The sequence below is a fragment of the Oryza glaberrima genome, chromosome 6, assembly GCF_000147395.1.
Source record: "Oryza glaberrima chromosome 6, OglaRS2, whole genome shotgun sequence".
NCBI classification, from domain to species: domain Eukaryota; kingdom Viridiplantae; phylum Streptophyta; class Magnoliopsida; order Poales; family Poaceae; genus Oryza; species Oryza glaberrima.
In genome coordinates this window covers 27,755,547-27,776,362 of record NC_068331.1, presented here as the reverse complement: position 1 = coordinate 27,776,362, position 20,816 = coordinate 27,755,547, and the positions used below count along the sequence as shown (strand labels likewise).

Below are 20,816 nucleotides of genomic sequence, written 5' to 3'. Positions count from 1 at the left end.
ATTGACGAGGAACAAGTGTCGGGGACCGTAGAACTGGATGCTCCATTGCTCCGGCGATGGGGGCCAACGCCACCGCGGACGTGGTCGTCGGCGACATCTCCGGCGGCGGCCGGCGGTGGCTGGGGCCTGGGGGCGCAGTGCCGTGGAGATGAACGTTGGTAATGTCAGGTACTTAGATACTGTTTAGATTGGACTAAAACTTTTAAGTTCCTATCACATCAGATGTTTGGACACTAATTATAAATATTAAACGTTGACTATTAATAAAACTCATTCATAATTTTAGAGTAATTCGTGAGACAAATCTATTGAGTCTAATTAATCCATGATTAGCCTATGTGATGCTACAGTAAACATTCTCTAATTATGTATTAATTATGCTTAAAAAATTTATCTCATAAATTAGCTTTCATTTATATAATTAGTTTTATAAGTAGTCTATATTTAATACTCTAAATTAATATATAAATATATAGACTAAAGTTGAGTTCCTTTGAATTCTGGTGAAGTGGCTCTGCTTTTATGGATGAGTTTTTTCAGACTTTCAGTGATGGGCAGAGGGCACTGATGAGCTGATCACCACCGACATGTCAGTGACCTCGCGGCAGGCGCAAGATTATTCAGCAACGGCATTGAAGAAGCAACAGCACGTGAACGACACTGCGCGCTGCGCCGGTGGTGGTGGTGAGGTTGTTTTCAGGTGGCTCCGACTGTCACCGATCAGATCAGGCTTTCTTTTTTAGGTTGAAACCAAACTAGGCTGACAGAATGTAGAATGTTTGAAAGCCCATGGGTTGCCATATTCACTACAAAATCGTTTTGGTTTATTAGGGAAAAAAATAATTTATAGGTAAAAATTTTATATACGTGTTTCTTGGTGACTTAAAAGCCAATACTGAGAAAGGAACTCTATTGAAAATATTTTGAAATCAATCTCGAAATTAAGGTTGAGGGCATTCGATGGGGACATGATTAGCTATTTTTGGTTTTATCTTTGGCTGATTAGGGCACCCGATGGGGCATGAGAAGGTTAGCAGCTTCGTCATTCGCTGGTTGGCTTATCTTTCACCGGCAAATTTTGAATTTAAAACTTCATTTTAAGTTGATTTTGAATTTTTCTTATCTAGCTTATTTTCAACTTTTTAAATCACTAACTCTATATGAATAGAGTATAAAAGTTTTACCATAAATAAATTTTGGTCGTAGACGATGATAGGCCACAATATATGTAGTGTCTACTATATTGAAATTCTACTGTTATAAATCCTTTCTATCAATTAAATGTTTGCATTTTATTGCATCCATGGAGACAGCCAGTGATATTTTTACCCTAATTTCACTAATTATTTGCTAGTTCACGAGATTAACATATCATAGATTTAAAAATCACTAAGAAACTCAAAGTAGTCTCTTGTCTTCACCTGAGAAATTATGTAAGGGTCACTAAGTGCCCAGGGCGTGCAAACTGTTATAGCTTGCTTGAACTACTTTTGGATTTAGTACAATTTGCTACCTATACCTCGAACCTTTCTCCTAGAGAATTTGTCCAATAATCTCATCAAACAATGAAAAACATTTACAATTTGAGTATAATTTATTTGGTTAGATTCCTTACGAATGAAACGACTTATATATGTGTCCGTATTTATGGGTAATTATTTCTTTATGCATGTGGCATAACGTTTTCTCTGAAATTGTCATGGCTGTATTGTTTTGCCACGCTAAAAAAGATTCAGGTCTTAAAATCAAAGTTTTAAAAATGTTTAATTTTAAAATTAAAAAGTTCAAAAGGTTAAAAAAAACATGGAATGGATGAGTACCAGTGTTGTTTCGCCATGCTAGCAATTTTTTTTTCTACGCGGTCTAATTGGTGTGACAACGTTTGTCTTACCACGTCATCTTGTCTGGCGTGGCATGACAAAATTATCGTGCCCGTTATGGGTGACGTGACAGTATTATTTTACCACACCAGGAGGGTTGACGTGCTAAAATGTTTAGATTTTGAAAATAAGTTTTAGAAGTATTTTAAAATAAAAAAAATCAAAAGTTTCAAAAAATAATAAAAAAATTCTCGTTTCATACTATAAGTCGCTTTGATATTTTTCTTAATATTTAAGTTTGACAAAGTTTATAAAAAAACATAACAACATTTGTGACATAAAATAAACATATTATAAAAATATATTAAATGTTAATTTTAATGAATATAATTTGATGTTTATTTTATTAATTGTTTTTATAAATTTAATCAAACTTAAGAAATGTTTACTAGTATAAAGTCAAAATAACTTGCAATATAAAACGGAGGAGTATATTTCAATGCTCATTTTCCTACTTACCTATGTTATGTTTTTATTTTATTTGTACCCATGTTATGTTTTCATTCCCAACATGTAATCAGCCAAACCGTCGACTAATCATCATCACAATAATAATAAGAAAACAATGTAAGAATGCAATTTCATCAAACTGAAAGTTTATTACCAAAACCTTTATTAAACCGAATCTCTCTTTCTCTCTCATTATCTTTTTCTTTCTTGGAGCGAAATTCATCGCTCCCCAAGAGTTGCGGCGTGTTCCAGTAGCAGCAGTCTCCAACTCCTCTTCTCTTCCCTTCCCCTCATCTCGCGCTCTCGCCTCCGCGCGGAGCTCGATTCCTAAACCCTACCTCGCCGCGCCGCCGCGCGCCGGGGAGATCGCCCTCGCCCTCCGCCATGCCGCCGCGCGAGGACCCCAACGGGGACGCCTCCTCCGCCTCCCCCTCGGACCCCGTCCCGCCTCCGCCGCAGCAGCCGCAGCCGCAGCCGGCCAAGGGCAAGGGGAAGAAGAAGGATGAGAAGAAGGACGACGACCTGGTGAGCTACCCACCCGCCCACCCCCGATTCGCCGTCTCCTTCCCTCCCCCCATCTCTCTCTTACGGATTGCTTTGCGTGGTTGCAGTCGGAGGAGGACCAGGCGCTCAAGGAGCAGCTCGAGCTCTACGTGGTGCGGGCGCAGGACCCCGATCCCGGCGTCCAGAAGCTCGCCCTCGAGAGCATGAGGTAACGAGGATTGTTCTGATGGTGTGGAACTGTATAATTCTGATTGTGCGTGATGCGTAGTTCAGGGATTTCTGTTTTGTGTCATCTGGTACCTCGTTTGGGTGGATGCATTTATCACACTACCTATTAGTTTATTACAAGTTCCATACATTATTCATAGTATGGTTTGGATGGATGATCATGTCATCTAGTAGACTATTATTAACTGCTAGGTATTTTGGTTGCACTGCTTACTTGTCCTGTGCAAGAGTTTGTTGTTCTGCAAACTTACAGTCCTGAGAATTGAAAATCCACATAAATTCTGCCCGAGTTATTGGTTTGGCTGCTTAATTGCTGGTGTTGCAAGAATGTAGATCTTCGGCACATTGTTGGAGGCTTGTTTATCCTTTTGCCCTTAAATCTTGGGTATAATACTACGTAATCACAATTACTATGAGGTCATGCTTTAACTGTTCAATTTCTCTAATCTCTACCGCGTCATAGTGAGATTGTTTGATCTGCTCAGCTGGAATGTCGCATCTGAGTGGCTACTGCTGCTATTGGTGGCATCACTTTGCATTGTTCAACCAGTTAGTGCATAGACAGTTTTCACATTTCTCTTATTGGTCTCTTGTTAATGGTGATTTATGCTTAACAGGCAGGAGATCCGTTCTGCGACAAGTTCAATGACCTCTGTCCCAAAGCCTCTCAAATTCCTTCGCCCGCACTATGGAACTCTCAAGGCTTACTTTGAGACAATGCCAGAATCTGATCTGAAGGTATCAATCAATCCTTGATCTCTCGGTTGAGTCACGGTTCAAATACTACTTGATGCTTATATGATATTCTTCAATTATTCTGCAGAAGTATATGGCTGATATTTTGTCAGTATTGGCCCTGACAATGTCCGCTGAAGGAGAAAGAGTATGTGAAAAATACCATTCTGATGTCTTTTCCTTGTGTCAATTTCCCAGTGCTTTTTTAATTTGCTTGCATGCTAACTTCTGAGAATGATTTACTTCTATAAATAGTCATACATTTTTTCGTGGGTTTTAAATGATAGACAGATAGAGTTCAACTTTTTCTCACCATTAACTGTACAGTATCAATCCTTCAAGAATTGGCTAATATGCCTTCTTTTATCGTTTCAGGAGAGCCTCAACTACCGAATGATAGGCTCTGAAGGTGACATTGGTTCATGGGGTCATGAATATGTGAGGTGACACCAATTTCCAGGCCTCCTAAATTGTTTAGCTTGCAATTTTATTAATGAGACAGTTGCTGCTTGTGAATCTTAATTGTAAAGATTTATTCCTGAGGTAGTTTATGATGAATTACCAAACAATTACCTTCATATCAGCTTATTTAGAATTTATGGTGTGGTCAAATATTTAACTGTTCTCAGTGTATTAAAAAAATATTGAATTGTACTCAAGAAATTATTGATAAAAAGTTATTCTTTTCAGGTCTTCTGTTGGAATACATATGTTTGTCTTTTGAATTTGAATTGGATTTTCTAACAATGTCAATGTCTCGCTTGCTAGAAACTTGGCTGGTGAAATTGCACAGGAATTCCAGAAGCGCCAGGTTGAACCCTAATCCATATCATCATATGAATTGCATAATGTATTTCTTCACCCCAATGAAAGAAGTATTTGAAATTTTGTTTTAATCCCTAACAAAACTCTAATTCCATTAACAATAGGTCATAAAGTCACAAGATAAGATTACCCTTATTTATATTATCCAAATCACTATATTCTTTAGTTTAGCATCCATTGTCTTGTCTAGCTGCTGTTGATTTCAATAACAAGTGTTTTAAGTGATCTTCCCTGAGACCCTTTTGACTTTTGTATCCCACATCTATACCGTACTGATTGTTATTTGGCAAGAATTGAGATAGCATGATTGCTATATAATTTTTTTTTGTTCTGTTAGAAGCCACACACATGATTTCTTCTGTCAATTATGTTATCACACGTGCATGGACTAAGACAACAAAAAGTTTAGGTGTGTGGACCTCATTTTTATAATCCTAACTTTTTTTTTCCACTTTGCAGGATGATGGCATGCCAACTGATTCCCTGAAGGAACTGGTGGAGCAAATCGTTTCATTCCACATGAAGGTCAATTCTGAGTCTAGTCCATGGGTGTCATTTGTTTTTCTTATTTCATCACAGATGTCTTGTTACACTCTGTGTAATGCATTAAATATTACTACCTCCGTCCCATATTACTTGTCGCTTTGAGTTTTTGTTTGTAAAATTTGATCATTCGTCTTATTCAAAAAATTTTAAAATTATCATTTATTTTATTTGTGACTTGCTTTATTATCAAAAATACTTTAAGTATTACTTATCCTTTTCCATATTTACACAAAATTTTCAAATAAAACGAATGGTCAAACATTGAAAGAAAAAAGTCAAAGCGACAACTATTGCGGGACGGAGGTAGTAGCCAATAAACAACTAGTATCAATGGATGGGCTGATGATATTGATTATTATTTATATTGCAGCATAATGCTGAACCTGAAGCTGTGGATCTTCTAATGGAGGTAAGCGAAACTTCTATTTTTAAACATATGAAAAATTGTTCGTTCTTTGTATCAAGAGTTTTCATTATTTGTTCATTGGTTCACAACTGATGTGTGATATCAAATTGCTTCATAGGTCGAAAAGCTTGATTTGCTAGTTAAGCACGTTGACTCCACGAACTACAAAAGGACCTGCTTGTACCTCACTAGTTCTTCTAAGTATGCCACTGAATTTGGTCTTACTTGATTAAAGCTTAGTATTATCTAGTTTTACTTAATTGAACTTCATTTACTCTTTTGTGTTGGGATGCAAACTTGCAGATATCTTCCTGCTCCTGATGACATGTCGGCACTTAAAATAGCTTTTGAGATTTACATGAAATTTGGAGATTTTGCAAATGCTTTGCGTATTGCACTTCTGCTTTATGACAAGGTGGGTGAATGAATATTGTCATGTCCTATTTGCTGTCCAGTACATTAGGGCACTGACAAATATTTCATTGATTTGTAGTCCCTGGAGTTGAAGCCGATTTTTACAGCAACTGATGATTTTCAACTGAAGAAGCAATTCGCGTTTATCATAGCACGCCATGTGAGCCTCATCCCATGCACACAAATATTCAACAGAAGCAAAATTTCTGTTTGTGTTCTTGTCTACAATTCAGTATTATTGGTAGCCTGCATTGTTCACATTTCCTCTTTGCTTATGTGGTCGATGGTTTTTTTTCTCTTTGCTGAAGGGTTTAAGCATCGAGATTGATGATGACATAGCTGCTGATGAAAATGAGAAGGAGGCTTTGCAGGACATAATTTCTAATATTAAATTGAGTGAGGGGTACCTTACACTTGCACGAGATATTGAGGTCATGGAGCCAAAATCTCCAGAAGACATATATAAGGTTAACTTTTTTTTACCCAAATGTTATCTGCTGATTGCATGTTTCTACTTATTTCTTTGTTTATGAACCTGCTATTAATGATTAAAAAATGCATGCTAATTCATTAGGTTCATTTGATTGATGGCCGAGGGGCTACAAGCTCCAGTCTTGATTCCGCAAGACAGAATCTGGCGGCAACATTTGTCAATGCGTTCGTGAATGCTGGATTTGGCCAGGTTAGTTATGCGAATTTCATCAAAGGTTTCCAGGGCAAGCAAGGTTCTCAACATTCTTGTTGCAGGATAAACTCATGACCACACCATCAGATTCTTCAAGCAGTGGTTCTTCTGGAAACTGGTTATTCAAGAACAAGGAACATGGGAAAGCTAGTGCAGCCGCTAGCCTGGTAGTGCAACTGCAACAGCTTGGTTTATTTCCATATACATGGCATTTAGGTTATTATGTGATCATGGTGCTGATAAAACAATCATTTTCAGGGAATGATTCTTCTGTGGGATTCTGATTCAGGACTTGCCCAACTTGACAAGTACCTGCACAGCAATGATATTCATGTTGTTGCTGGGGCTTTGCTAGGGATTGGAATTGTTTCTTGTGGTGTGAAGAGTGACTGTGATCCGGTATGTCCATCTTTTACCTCTCTCCACATCTTCTAAAACTTCTAATGCACAAGTCTCTGTACTGATGTTGTGACATCTTCTCCAGGCATTTGCTCTCATTTCTGAGTATTTCAGCAGGGATGAGTCAATTATACGAATTGGAGCAATCCTTGGTCTTGGTATTGCTTATGCTGGCTCCCAGAAAGAGGAGGTCAAATCCTTGGTCTTGGTCTTGCTATCCCACTGGTTAAAAAATATTAACCATGTGTTATTTTGTATTAACATGGTTTCCAAAAATTTCAGGTTAGAGAGAATCTCACAGCTTTTCTGACTGACTCCCAAGTACCTCTGGAGGTCTTGGTCTTCTCTGCCATCTCCTTAGGTTTGGTGTTCGTTGGTTCCTGTAATGAAGAGGTTGCACAGACAATCATATGCGTCTTAATGGAGCGTAGTGAACCAGAGCTTGCAGAGCCAATTATGCGCTTGCTTCCTGTTGCCCTTGGCCTTCTATATCTTGGAAAGCAGGTAATTTGATTGTATACTTATTCATACTCCCAAATTCTACATTTATGTTTTTATTGAGGTCAAGGACCGTATAGTACATATGAACATATTTACTGTGCATGACTGCCTTTCTACTGCTCTGTACATTGTTTCATGATTAATCTCACAACCAGTCTCTTGTTGATAATCTTTTGATGAGTTTGATAATCTTTTTCCATAATGAGTTTGATAATCTTTTGATGCTACTAAGCGATTATAGTTACCAGTTTTATGTATGCTTATCCTTGTTCATTTTGTCTATTATAATTGTTAATCTTAACTGCTCGCGGTCTACAAACTTGTAAGATGGATTCAATTTTCAGTACAAGAAGTTGTAAAATGCTCGAATCAGTGCATTGACTTGTGTAGTGCGTGTGAACCAAGGGTGAGAATAGTTCACATTTTGATTAATCAAATCATTTGAGTGCTGACTAGGATGCCATACCAGCAAGCATGTGAGTGCGCATAAGGCATGTGATCATTGTGAACAGTAACATGCCCTGCCGAAACTTGCCTCTTTCCTGATGGAGGCTACCTTCTCTTTGAATTATTTCATGCGACACGTGGGGCCCACTCATGCAGTGCGGCACCAATAGTGCAACCAGGCCACTGAGTTGTGAGATGAGGGATTTGCGCAGTGAGGAGGGAGATCAATCAGGATAAAGGAAACTGGAATTTGGTATGTATGGTGACTCATTCTGCTCATCATTATCAGGAACATCAAGCACTTCTATCAATCTTCTGCAAATTTCCCTAGCAAGATAATTTCCAAAAGGCATAGGAGAACTATCCCTATCTTTTCTGGATCACAAGATTTATGCATGCATTCAGCAGCATAACGCTCAGATTCGCTAACGTGGACTATTTTAGCCTTGGTTCGCGTGCACCATGCAAGTAGTTGAACTGGCTCAAATGTATTTTTAGTTCATTCATCCCAAGTACAATTTTATTCTTTTGGTAATTGCTTTTTTCTCTGGATTAAGCACTGTCAATTGTCTTGCATATGTAACATGCAACCTCTTCATGAACCTACACCGTCTGTTTTTAGCCAGTTTTATGTTAATATACTATTATACTCATTCTTGACTACTGTTCTCAGGAAAGTGTGGAGGCAACTGCAGAGGTTTCTAAAACCTTTGATGAGAAGATAAGGAATTATTGTGACGTGACATTGATGTCACTGGCATATGCTGGGACAGGGAACGTGCTTAAGGTGATTCCCAATTAACAGAAGAATTGTGCATAGGTTGTAGGATTACTTTTTTTTTTAGCGCCTATTTGTTTTTGACGAATCTTCCCGTTTGATTTGCAGGTTCAGAAACTCCTTGGAATTTGCTCCGAGCATCTTGAGAAAGGTGAAACCCACCAAGGGCCAGCAGTTCTTGGAATCTCCCTAATTGCCATGGCTGAAGAATTAGGGGCGGAAATGGCTGTACGTTCCCTTGAGCGTCTTTTACAGTATGGCGAGCAGAATATTAGAAGGGCGGTTCCTCTAGCTCTGGGTTTGCTTTGCATATCCAATCCAAAGGTAACAGTTCTTTTTGTATACTAGTAGCATTAAATGTGTGCTATCTCCATGCCGTTGCACACAATCATTCAATTGAATTGTTGAGAAAGAACTATTTAATAGCATGCCGTGACAGTTAGTTTTGTACTCTGCTGCATCATCTATTTCAATTCAATACTCTTGAGAATGTGCTTTGTCAGATGACTATTATTTGATCCTGGTTATTCGAGGAAAATTAGTAGATTGTATCATTTGGCTAGATAAATATCTTATCTAGTTTTCTGATGTCTACATTTCTACCACTTGCCTGTCAATTAGGTAAATGTTATGGACACAATGAGTAGACTGAGCCATGATGCAGATGCGGAAGTTTCTATGGTTAGTAACCTCACCAGCAAAACCTACCATATTAATTTCTATGAGCATTGATTTTAATTTGATCAAACTGGTACATGCAGGCTGCAATCATCTCCCTGGGCTTGATAGGGGCTGGTACAAACAATGCCCGTATAGCTGGGATGCTTCGGAACCTCTCAAGTTATTATTACAAAGAAGCAGGACATCTGTTTTGTGTAAGTTCAAATCTAAAATAAACATTTTTATCTTTGTTTTGCCAGTTATTGTGATCTCATGCTGTTGCATTCAAGTTTCATATCAGTTCATTTCATTTGACTTCAGGTGAGGATTGCTCAAGGTCTTGTTCACCTTGGGAAGGGTTTGCTGACCCTTTCGCCATATCACTCTGACCGGTTCCTTCTGTCCCCGTGAGTAACTTATAAAGTTGTTGAATCTCCTTCAATCTTATTGGAACCACATTTTCTAAGAGTACAAGTCCATTGTTCTTCACTTTTCAGCATAGCACTTGCTGGTCTTGTGACGGTTCTGCATGCCTGTCTTGACATGAAATCCATCATTCTGGGGAAGTACCATTACATGCTTTATATCCTTACCCTAGCTATGCAGGTATATATCTCGTTCAAAGATCTTGGTAGTGGGCATATAGCTAAACCAGTCACATGGATTCTCAGTTCTCTCTACTGTAACAGCCTAGGATGCTATTGACTGTGGATGAGGATCTCAAGCCCCTCTCTGTTCCGGTTCGTGTTGGCCAAGCAGTTGATGTCGTTGGTCAGGCGGGTAGACCCAAGACAATCACTGGATTCCAGACACATTCAACGCCTGTATTACTTGCTGCAGGGGAGCGAGCAGAGCTGGCAACTGAAAAGTAAACTATAACATCTGGAGTACAATATTCTAATTTGTCAGTTGATCTTTGCTTATGCTTATGCTTATGCTCTTTCTGTGTGCAGATATCTTCCACTGACACCAGTTCTTGAGGGTTTTGTGATCCTAAGGAAGAACCCAGAATACCATGAAGATTAAGGCCTGGAGTACTATGAAGAGGCTTGGATCAATATCTAATTGTCACACAAAGCGACGAACAAATAGCACGATGAAGACGATGCATACTAGATACGGTGAGGGCTGGGTTAACAGGAGTTCAGGTATAATGGGGCCAATATGACAGGAGAACTTTATAAGAACTAGGAATAGAATCGGTGGGTGTAATGGCATGGCCGAAAATGTTTTTGACTCGTTATACCAGAATGAAAATGACCCGAGAGTTTGTTGCCACGTCCATGTACATATGTACGACTACTCGCTTGTCTGATGTTCCCCTCCTTTTTTTTTTCTTTGGATTGATCGTTTTTTGTATGGATCATTTGTTACAGTGTCTAGCAGAAACGATGTACTTCATGTGATGTTTGCACTGAATACAGGATACAGCTGGGGATATCCTGATGGGTATACGCCAGCTACTACATGATGGCACTATGCTATCAAAGCTGCGCAATGCTTGTCCATATATGTTTGGTCATCCTCCACGGCGTGTAATACCCAAAATACAAATTTACCTTTGAACTGTACTCGTTTATCTAATGTCATCGTTAACTGGTAATATACAAGCATGTCCTGAGAAATGAACAAATGAATTTCTGTTTTCCAGTCTTGTAAATTGCCAGTGCACTGTGCACAAGTGAGATCTGTGAAGACTGAAGAAGATACAACGTTTTGCTAACAAGAGCAAGCTGAATTAATGGCAGTTCTCAGATTATCACATCAAAGCTACTCTACTTTTAATCAGAAAAAAAATGTTCAGATCAAGCTGCTGCTTCCATGGAGAGTACCACCTGAATACGTATCACCGAAAGGATTCGCCTGAGAAACACCAGCATACTGAGGCCACCCTGAGAATTGCTGTGGCATCCCTAACACCATTTGCTGCTGCTGCTCCTGCTGGAAATATTGCTGCTGCTGTGCCATCATCGACATCTGCACGTTGGTCGGTGGCGCGACACTTGTCGACATGGCGAACGGATCCCGAGGATGATCCATCTGGGCTCCTTGCTGCCTCCTTGATGCATCATCGTATAAGCTATCAAGCAGCAGCTTGTCGAACCCTCCAGCCTACAAGAGTCATTGAGTGCAAAAATTGGAAATGACTCTCAGTCACAGTATGATCAAAAGAATGGCATTGAGCAATAGAGAGTTCTTGAAATAAGCAATAGAGAGTTGTTGACTTACCAGCTTGCTCTCTGTCAGTAGTTGGTTGCTGCTGCTGTTGGTGGGTTCAGTGACCAACGCTAGCTCCCAACCTGACGATCCAAGCATGCCACCGAAGCCACTGCCTGCACCAGCAGATGTGTTGCTACCTGTTATAATCCAAAAGGATGTGATTATGCATGGATTTGGGAGAATTACTAGTGATTCTTGAATTATCTAATCGGGAGATAGTATAGGCAGATGCATGATAATCACCTGGTGGTACAATGGCCAGAGCCAGTGCATTGTTCTCTTCAAGCTGGGCGGCAGCAGGGTTCACTTCATTTAAACCCTGCAATCCACCATAAATTGGATCAACTGCTACCATTTATTGCAGTAAATAGCTGATATGAATACAGTGTCATATTGCCAGGAGTTACCAATAAATCAGCGGTTGTGGTAGGTTCAGGTTCATCATCAACCTCAGCTGCAGGATGATGGGGTTCTTCTGGAGGTTCAGGTAAAATCTCCTCCTTAACAGGTTCTTCTAACACCTCAGGTAACGGTTGAGGAGGTTCTTCTTCCTTGTTTGGAATGAATTCAAGTTGTCGATATTCCTGTACAGTTTCATCAAGCCACTCAATATTCTGTTCGATTTGTTTCGGGATTAAATACATTAGCTTAATGACTCACTACGGTCTTATTTGCAACAGGAGCAGTTCTAGAGGCTTCTCTGATGTACTCTTCCATTGTTCCAAGAAATGATGACGGCGGCTGAAGAAAGTACAGAGAAGTCCATTTGGCATTAGAATTCTCAGTGAAAACAAAACAATGATAGGCTAAGATAAAGGTAATTGCCTCTCTTAGGACTGGAAATTGGAAATTCCTGGCGAGTTCCAAACCCCTGCAGAGATCGTAGAAGTCGGACAGGCTTTTTGCCTGATATTCTAAAGCTCATTAGCTCTCCATATACATTTCTAGAGAATCAAAATGCATGCAACTCTACAGAATAATGAAAGCACACTGTGATTACGCGTACCAGATGTCCTGTTCTTCTGTAGATGTCGAAAGCTTTGATAGCATCAATTTTTGTCATGTCGAAGAACTACAACAGTTCAGAAATTTAATTTGATCAGGATCATATCCATTAGATCCATCGATGATTCAAATGCAGAGAAAGCTGGTAAATAATAAAAGGTACCATTTCGACAAGATTAATGATTCCATCATTGACTGCACAATAAATCTTGAAACTTTCCTTCAGCACCTGAGTAACATTTTCATTCATCATGAGCAAGAGCAATTCGGATAAATTGTTCTAACTAGTAGTATCTGAAGTTCAGATATCAGAATTAAGGTCAGCCACAATACCAGAGCTAATGCATACTGTATAAGATAGTTTCCAAATGCGGCTCCTTCAGGCTTCACACACAGTTACAGCATTGGTAAAAATGAGTCAGAAACTAATCTAGATCAAGCAGATAACATACCACAAAGTTAGGTGTGTACATTACCTGGCAGCCGACTAGCCGATAGAGCAGCTGCTGCAGTGCAGGAAGTTGCTCCAAGAGCTCATCCTTACCTAAGCTTCTAGTTCTACTCTGACCCTGAACATCATATTTCAATTGGTACATATTTCTCACCAAATGGAACAAACAAAACATCACAAGCAACAAGATCACTCATGCCGAACTATCACCACCGAATCATTCCCTGAAATTTAGAAGCCATAATCACAATTTCACAAACCTTTGGAGCTCCCTCTGCTGGCCTCAGACGCTCTGCTTCAATGTCGTATCTCAGAACTCTGAAGCACTCGAGCCTCTCCTCCAAGAACAGCGCGTACGTGCGCACCCACGCCGAGCAATCCCACGCTGAGCAAAGCAATTGGAGATTTCAAATTTGCAATCACAAAGAAATGAGAACGATCGGTGACAAAATTTTTCGAACCGATTGAGTTCATGTTAATCCAGTTCAGTTTATGCAGGAATTCAGATTGGATTGGGAGCTGACCCAGCGGGGTGGAGTCGTCCTTGAAGCTGGACATCTGCAGGCAATGGCCGCCGCGGCCGCGCCGGTAGCTGAGAAGCTCCTCCCGGAACGCGGCGTCGCCTTCCCGCAGCGCGCGGTGTATCACCACCAGCGTCTTGAGCGCCACCTGCATCACCATCCATCCACCCCCGTCGTCAGCAGATCACGCGGCGGCGAGCGATGAGGAAAACATTGGCGATGGCGGCGTACCACCCAGTTGTGCGTCTTGGAGAGACGGCGGGCGAGGGCGTGGACGCAGTAGGACACGTCGGCGAGCGGGCGGGCGCCGGACGCGGCGGCGATGATCTCTGCGGCGACGGCGACGGCAATCGAGTTAGCACGCGAGGTCGCGAGCGATGGATTGGGCGGCGGAGGCGAGGAGGAAGAAGAGGAGGAGAAGGAGGCGTACTGGAGAGGTGGCGCTCCTTGGGCGGGCGCTCGACGTGGTTGGTGGCCTTGACGACGGCGACGTCGAGGTCCTTGGAGTGCGCCCGGGCGAGGCCCACGGTGGTGGAGTCCTTGATCGCGCCGCACGCCTTGCGCCAGCTCTTCTGCACCGACGTCGTGCCCATCGTCTCCTCCTCCGCCGCCGCCGGCGATCCGCCAGTGCGAGTGCGTGCTGGTCGTCGTCGTCGTCGTCGTCGCCGCCGCGGCGAGGTCGAGTCGTGGCTCGCGAGTGGCTCCATTTTTTAAATTTTCGCCTCCATATATATATTTCTCATCCTCCCAAAATCACACTAAACTCCCTCACCTTTTCATTATTCCCAAACTTAGAACCATAAGCCATCCAAAATTGCAAGTGTTCTATCCGTCCAAAAATAATCGACGTTTAAGTAAAGATTGAAACTTTTGAAGATTTTGCCGTTGATGTTATACTAAAATAAATTTGTAAAATCTAGCAAATTTTACATTTTTCAAAGAAATTCCACACGTTTTTTTGTTTTTTTTTAAAACTAAACATATGAGTCATTATTATCAACATTTAAAAATTTGATCGAATCTTGTCCTAAAGTCAAATATTCATGAGCAGAGATAAAAAGGCTACGAAAAGTTGTGAAACTCACAGGGGTGTATTTGCGTATGAGAAACATTCTGGGATGATGGCACGACACAATCCGATAATGCGACGTGCGGAATTGATTCATAAACACTATTGGAATAATGGCGTGCCAGGCCGGCCGCCCATTGTAATTTGGAATTGGAATCAGTTGAAAAGATGCAATCTTAGACGATTTCTTCAGCTCACAAATCTGATCTGGTTGCAGTACAACCCTTGCTTACATCTGGTGTTCAGTGCTCATGCCAGCCATGCTCAACCAAGTGCTGCCATTAGCAAACAGCCATCTCGCCCTCAAATCTCAAATTTCAAGATGGGGCAATCACCAGTAGGATCAATACTAGCATGAATTGAGAAACAGTACATGGTAAATTTCAGATATTTGAACTCAGGTGAGACATGTGCAATCTTGCAAATACATGCCAATATATATATATATGAATCTGCTATGAAATGCATTTCAGTATGGGTTTCTTTCTTTTATCAGTTTATTATTATTACACAGTGCAATCACCACAATAGGGGAATCAATCAATCAATAAAATCATGTGCACTGTTGTTTTGTGGAGAAGGCATGTCAGCTGTAATCTAGTCTAACTCTACATTGTAGTACACCATGAATTTTGCTCCAATGTGCTTTTCACCACCTTGGCATAGGCACCTTTCTTTCAGCAAAATGTCCTTTTGTTGCTTTTAGAATTCCCAATTATAGAATAGGTGTGCTGCGACTTCCTTGTAGTTTAGCCATTAATATGTGCACCAACAGCGGAGATCGAATTTTTCAGATCCAAACTGATGGTCATTGTATACCAAACCTTGTAATGCTGGTTGTGTTTTCATAAGAAGACTAGTTTTCACCCTCCATTCTAACTTACGGTTGTCTGCATTGAATCCGAACGATCTGGGTTGTATATTTGTTGACTGCACTCTTCAACCACCTTTGTTGGAGCTTTTGCTTTAAGCAGCATCTCATTGTACTCTGCTTCTGGATCTGACAATGCTACAATAGCCCCGCCTGCCCCAATCGAAGCTTCTCCATTGTGCAGGACAACTGTTCTGATCACGATATTCAAGTCAAAAGTCTTGTTATATGAAAAGAATCCAACTGATCCTGAGTATATTCCTCTTGGACTAGTTTCAAGTGAATCAAGAATCTCCATGGATCTAACTTTCGGGGCCCCGGTCATTGAACCTCCTGGAAAGGCAGCCTTTACACAATCGACAGGGCTTAGGTCCGACATTTTGGTTCCACGAATGGTACTTACCATGGTATGTACAGTTTTATATGATTCCACATCCATGAGGCGAGGAACATGCACACTCCCAGGTTCACAAACCTTACCAAGATCGTTTCTTAGGAGGTCAACAATCATCAAGTTCTCAGCTTGATCTTTTTCACTGTTGAAACACATAAGAAAATATCAGTATTGTGAGGACTGGTAAAACCAAAATCATAATGTTTGAACAGTGAAAAAAGTATCTATCAGATACTTGCCTGTATTTCAATTGCAAACGTAGGCATTCATCTTCCTCTGGTGTTCTGCCACGTGCTATAGTACCTTTGATTGGCTTTGCTTCCAGAATTGCATTTCGGTCTAGTCGCAGAAACCTTTCAGGAGAAGAGCAACATATACTCAGGTTTTCTGAGGAGAAGTTAAGCCAAGCTGCATAAGGGGCTGGATTTTGTTTTCGCAATTTCAGGTAGAGTTTCAAAGCATCCATATAATCCATTCTTCTCTTCATCTGAGTAGTTAAGCACAATTCATAGCTTTCTCCATCTCTTATGTAATCCAGGCAACTCTGCACATCTCTGATATATTCATCTTTTGATTTCTCGATGACAAATCTTTGCTTATTCACACTGGATGATATGGTAAATGAGTTCCCATTGATCGACGAGTTTCCATTGATCGATAATCTTGGGGCCATGGCATCCATCCTGAGAAGCTTCTTCTCAGTATTTGCTAACCATAAACTATGTATTGAGTTTTGGTAATCTCCATCTCCATTACCAGAAGAATATTCATCATGTAATGATAAAATGTACACATCCCCATTGTTGTGATCAACCACAACTAGGTTATCAGCAAAGAAGAAGCATGCATCAGGGGTACTTGATTTTGCACTATTAGATGATGCATCGCATTCAACTTTAAGACCATATCTGGTACAAGTGGAAATGTAATGAACCATGTAAGAAAAAAGTGAAGCAACCATGTAAGTCAAACACGTGAAAGAGCACAGATTGAGAAAAAAAGTTGAATACTCCATTCATCCACAAAAAATAAAGCATATGTGTACTTACAAAAATCAAGCTAATTATGTTTTGAACAACAATAATCAGATTACACATAAACTTAGTGTACAAAACCTATAACAATAGATTCGTGTATTGCACCCTTTTGTAGCTATTAACAATAAATTTTGTGATAACTCAATGGTCAAATTTAATTCTGAAGACTATGCCAAATCAAAACAAGCCCTATAAAAGTGGACGGAAGGAGTAACAAACTACGCATATCCAGGAAAAAACAGTGAACATGTTAATTTTAAAAAATAAGCTAGCTGTGGATAAAACAAGACAGTACAACATATAATAACCAATTAACTATGCATACATATCCAATACAAGTTACAAAAGAGCATATGAATTGCAAAAACAAATCTGCATACCCTATGTATCCAACAAATCCACCATGGAAGTCAAATGGAAGTCCTTCATAATCCTTTTCAATGTATTGAATGGATTGCATCTCCTGTGGTGTAAATTAGTTGGAATTATAAAGCTTTAAACAACACAAACACATATAGCTAGATAGAGTCTGCTTAGCTGATAAGCTCAAGGATAGGATAATGTGCAGAATACAATTATACTGAGATGCCCAGAACAAAACAACATGTTTTCCCCCAACATTTCCGATAATAGTCAAACACATCATTGTGCTGGCATATGTGAATGGACCGAGATGACTCATACGTGCTGGTGAGAAATTTGCACTCGGACTTCCATAACCCACTTTCTTATAGAACAGCAGTTGGTCTCCTACTTCTAAGTAGCATAAAAGTTCTTATTTATGAACTAGCAAAATCAATCTGACTACATAATTGAATATAGCTCTTATAAAAAAAAAAGTGGTCTCCTATCTACAAATGACATAAAACAAACTTCATATTTATGCACTAGCAAAATGAAAGTATGAAACTGACTACATAATTGAATATAGTACCAGAATACAAGGTTAGATTAAAATGTGAAGTTCTATATCTAGGTCCTAGGATACATAGATTTCAACCTATACCTTGTCAAGGAAATCCAAGAAACCATCCTTGAGAAAGTTTCTGACAGTACAACCATAAGCATCTCGAATAGTAAGGTTTCCTCCACAATTGGCTCTAGAACGAAATAGGAGGAGTCAGAAATAACATGAAGGTTTATATAAATACATAGAGAATGTTTTTCTTCTGTTTCAGGAAAGTGCCTTCCTACCGTTGACTGGCAAGGTGAAATGTCATTTGCTTCCAAAGGGGCCCGCCCTTGCCGCCCATGAATGAAAATCGTGCCCTATTCTGCAAGTAGCACCACATCACAACTTTGAAGAAAAAACCTCTCAACTCATAAAAGTGGATGCATTGCCTTCATGAGGGGGAGAAAATGACAGGATAACAGTGATAAGTTTTGACACATCTACTACTCTCTGTCAAATAGGCACTGGTTTGAACCAACTCAATTCATGTACATAAAAAACTATCATTATCAATAACTTTATCTCATTTAATTTCTGCAGACTATATCTGCCAGACTGTCAGAATGAAGAAATTAAGTATATTGAATCAGGGGAATACTTTTTTTGTTTCTTCATGCAGTGAAGTTCCACATGTCCATGATCATCTAGTCATTTTTGTTAATAGACTCAAAACCCTTCAATCTTCGTTTAACATCAGATAAAATCTATACAGGACAGAACTAAACGATATTAAGAGCTAGCTGAATTAGCACCTGGTCAACTGATGAGCTATCCAGCCAAAATGTATCTTCAGCGCTATGATGGCCAAAAAGCACTGAAAAAATGTTTTCAGAGCCACCTATGCGATTGAGGAAGTTATCAATCTTTTTCCATTGCAACCGTAAGCATTTGTCCCCACTGCTTCGCTTTGGAAGAGCACAAGGCCCAACAGAATCCCAAAGTTTCAACCTTGCAGAATGTAACAAGTCATTTGCAACAAAGTTCTTGAGATCTGGAGAACTGATCTGCAGTACAATAAGAAAGTCAATAAGGTGGAGTCTAAAGGAGATGCGTGGAAAATACTTGTTCACATATAGTACTTGTAGTCTTCAAAAAATTTAGTACTTGAGATCTTTCCAGTTTACCAATACTGTGAACCTTTCTTTCCTGAAGCAATGGTGTCTGTAATCCAAAGTCAGTTGTTATCTTCTTGAAGTTTTGAAATATCTGTCTTCCATAATGAGTAGCAACACTCTCGGGGTGAAACTGAATTTGACGGTAATCAAATATAAGAATAGTGAAAAAAAGAAATAAAAAACATTGCAGAGATATAGACAGTATACCTGCACTCCATAGTGAGGCCTGGTAGAGTGCCTAACGCCCATGAGAACCCTGTAGCCATCTAACTCACTTGCATCGTTTATGCTGGGCATTTTTCCACCAGTGGTACTGCACTCTGACTGGTTTGTTACGAATAAGTTATCCAATGATCCCCACAAGGTACTGCTAGTTATATCAGGCTTATCGCTTTCAAGGAATGAGAGCATTTTTGGAGAAGCAGTCCATGCTATTGATATAAGATCCTCAGATAGAGAGTCTGGTTCTATTACAAGTGAGTGATAGCGCACTACCTGAAAAATAACAACTGTAAGTAGAGTGTTCTTTGCGGTGCATATAGAGGCTGAAACCCCAATAATATGGCTAGCAACATGAGTGGTACACTAACCTTGAATCCAGAGTTTATACCTGATGGGATGTGATTAAAGAGGTAGCATCCATTGTGTTCAAGTTCACTGACATAAAAAAAGGGGTATCAAAATCAAGACATGTGTTAACTACTTAACTGAAAGAACACCTAGAACTTAGAAGATTATGCATGACACACACTAATCCATAGCAATTGCACAAGATAAAAAATAAATGCTGTACAGGTCAGAAAGCTGAAAGTATTAAGCATGTAATAGAGTTCAAGGCCTTACCTAAGCCGGCCATGTATAGCTTCAGGAGCATGGACGATTTTAGCACCATGGACAAATCCCAGGGCCTGCAGTGGTAAAACAAAACGGCCATTTCAGTTCAACCTACCACCAAATTGTCCATGAATTTTCCATTTTACAGGACTGATCATGAGTTCACAAGGATTAACACAAAAAAGGAATCGACCTGGTGGCCAAGGCAGACACCCAGGATGGGTATATCTCCACACTCGCAAAGTATCCGCAGGCCTATACCTGCATAGATACAAACGTAGAAATGGTGAACAAGCACAAGCAGCAATTTCTAATTCTGATTCCACACGATCGAACTGAAGTGGAGATGCTCACCTATGTCGCTAGGGCAGGCCGGAGATCCCGGGCCAGGCGAGATGACGATGTTGTCGAAGGCCCTCTCCTTGTACACCCACCTGTACACGTCCCTCCACGTCCACTCGTCGTTGCGCACCACCACCGGCGGCACTGGGAAAAAAAACACCGGCCATGGAAACGTTGAGCAAAAGCAGTGACAATCACAAGCCATGGTTTCACGAGAGGGAAGGCGAGGCGGAGGCTCACCGCCGTTGACGACGGAGAGCTCCTGGAAGATGTTGTAGGTGTAGCTGTCGTAGTTGTCGATCAGGAGCGTCCTCACCGGCGGCGGCGGCGCCGCGCCGCCCCCGCCCGCGCCCCCGCCCCCGCCCGCGCCCCGCGGCGCCGCAACCCGCCGGCGGTGGGAAGAATGGAGCCAAGGCGCGGGGGCGCGGGGCGGCGGCGGGGTGGGGAGGCGGAGGGCGGCCATCGTTCTCCACACCGGCGTGGCGCGCGCGCGGCCGTGCGGTGGATCAGGGCGGGGAGGGGAGAAAAGGCGGCGGGTATTTTTTGG

The 20,816-nt window shown here is 40.8% G+C and overlaps 3 protein-coding genes across 6 annotated transcripts; 1 reads left to right on the top strand and 2 right to left on the bottom strand.

Annotated features, from left to right (window-relative positions):
• The first annotated feature begins 2,551 nt into the window (after positions 1-2,551).
• Positions 2,552-10,847, top strand: LOC127776241 (26S proteasome non-ATPase regulatory subunit 2 homolog A-like). The gene is made up of 25 exons (XM_052302604.1): positions 2,552-2,855; positions 2,942-3,042; positions 3,680-3,800; positions 3,886-3,945; positions 4,173-4,240; positions 4,566-4,608; positions 5,082-5,147; positions 5,539-5,577; positions 5,693-5,775; positions 5,878-5,989; positions 6,068-6,148; positions 6,297-6,455; positions 6,563-6,670; positions 6,736-6,840; positions 6,932-7,072; positions 7,158-7,262; positions 7,355-7,576; positions 8,694-8,807; positions 8,907-9,122; positions 9,420-9,479; positions 9,560-9,673; positions 9,780-9,865; positions 9,956-10,064; positions 10,148-10,326; positions 10,412-10,847. The coding sequence occupies exons 1-25, from the start codon at positions 2,715-2,717 to the stop codon at positions 10,482-10,484; spliced, it is 2,706 nt and encodes a 901-aa protein (XP_052158564.1). The 5' UTR covers positions 2,552-2,714; the 3' UTR covers positions 10,485-10,847.
• A 159-nt stretch (positions 10,848-11,006) lies between these two features.
• Positions 11,007-14,362, bottom strand: LOC127776245 (putative clathrin assembly protein At5g57200). The gene is made up of 13 exons (XM_052302612.1): positions 14,086-14,362; positions 13,887-13,984; positions 13,659-13,803; positions 13,395-13,519; positions 13,160-13,252; positions 13,017-13,067; positions 12,847-12,912; positions 12,685-12,750; positions 12,339-12,584; positions 12,086-12,262; positions 11,922-11,997; positions 11,688-11,815; positions 11,007-11,570 (listed from the first exon to the last, which is right to left on the bottom strand). Exons 1-13 carry the CDS (start codon positions 14,360-14,362, stop codon positions 11,259-11,261), a joined length of 1,860 nt encoding a protein of 619 aa, XP_052158572.1. The 3' UTR covers positions 11,007-11,258.
• Positions 14,363-15,133: 771 nt separating this feature from the next.
• LOC127776242 (probable aminodeoxychorismate synthase, chloroplastic) lies at positions 15,134-20,816 on the bottom strand. 4 transcript variants are annotated; one of them, XM_052302605.1, is made up of 13 exons: positions 20,510-20,816; positions 20,282-20,413; positions 20,121-20,188; positions 19,937-20,001; positions 19,684-19,750; positions 19,301-19,588; positions 19,083-19,223; positions 18,731-18,982; positions 18,221-18,300; positions 18,033-18,126; positions 17,407-17,489; positions 16,229-16,897; positions 15,134-16,131 (listed from the first exon to the last, which is right to left on the bottom strand). In XM_052302605.1, the coding sequence occupies exons 1-13, from the start codon at positions 20,730-20,732 to the stop codon at positions 15,600-15,602; spliced, it is 2,694 nt and encodes an 897-aa protein (XP_052158565.1). In that variant the 5' UTR covers positions 20,733-20,816; the 3' UTR covers positions 15,134-15,599. The 4 variants fall into 4 exon arrangements, with proteins under 4 accessions (XP_052158565.1, XP_052158567.1, XP_052158566.1 ...); XM_052302607.1 differs by having other exon boundaries at positions 18,731-18,985; positions 19,128-19,223; XM_052302606.1 differs by having other exon boundaries at positions 19,116-19,223; positions 20,510-20,815.

Coding starts and splice junctions, on each gene's coding strand:
- LOC127776241 (XM_052302604.1), top strand. CDS start 2,715: ATGCCGCCGCGCGAGGACCCCAACGGGGACGCCTCCTCCGCCTCCCCC. Junction 3,043..3,679: donor CTCGCCCTCGAGAGCATGAG/GTAACGAGGATT, acceptor TATGCTTAACAG/GCAGGAGATCCGTTCTGCGA. Junction 5,148..5,538: donor TCGTTTCATTCCACATGAAG/GTCAATTCTGAG, acceptor TTTATATTGCAG/CATAATGCTGAACCTGAAGC.
- LOC127776245 (XM_052302612.1), bottom strand. CDS start 14,362: ATGGAGCCACTCGCGAGCCACGACTCGACCTCGCCGCGGCGGCGACGA. Junction 12,913..13,016: donor TACAGTATGCATTAGCTCTG/GTATTGTGGCTG, acceptor AATGTTACTCAG/GTGCTGAAGGAAAGTTTCAA. Junction 12,751..12,846: donor TCATTAATCTTGTCGAAATG/GTACCTTTTATT, acceptor GAACTGTTGTAG/TTCTTCGACATGACAAAAAT.
- LOC127776242 (XM_052302605.1), bottom strand. CDS start 20,732: ATGGCCGCCCTCCGCCTCCCCACCCCGCCGCCGCCCCGCGCCCCCGCG. Junction 18,301..18,730: donor ATAGCTCATCAGTTGACCAG/GTGCTAATTCAG, acceptor TGCTACTTGCAG/AATAGGGCACGATTTTCATT. Junction 18,127..18,220: donor TTTCACCTTGCCAGTCAACG/GTAGGAAGGCAC, acceptor ATTTCGTTCTAG/AGCCAATTGTGGAGGAAACC.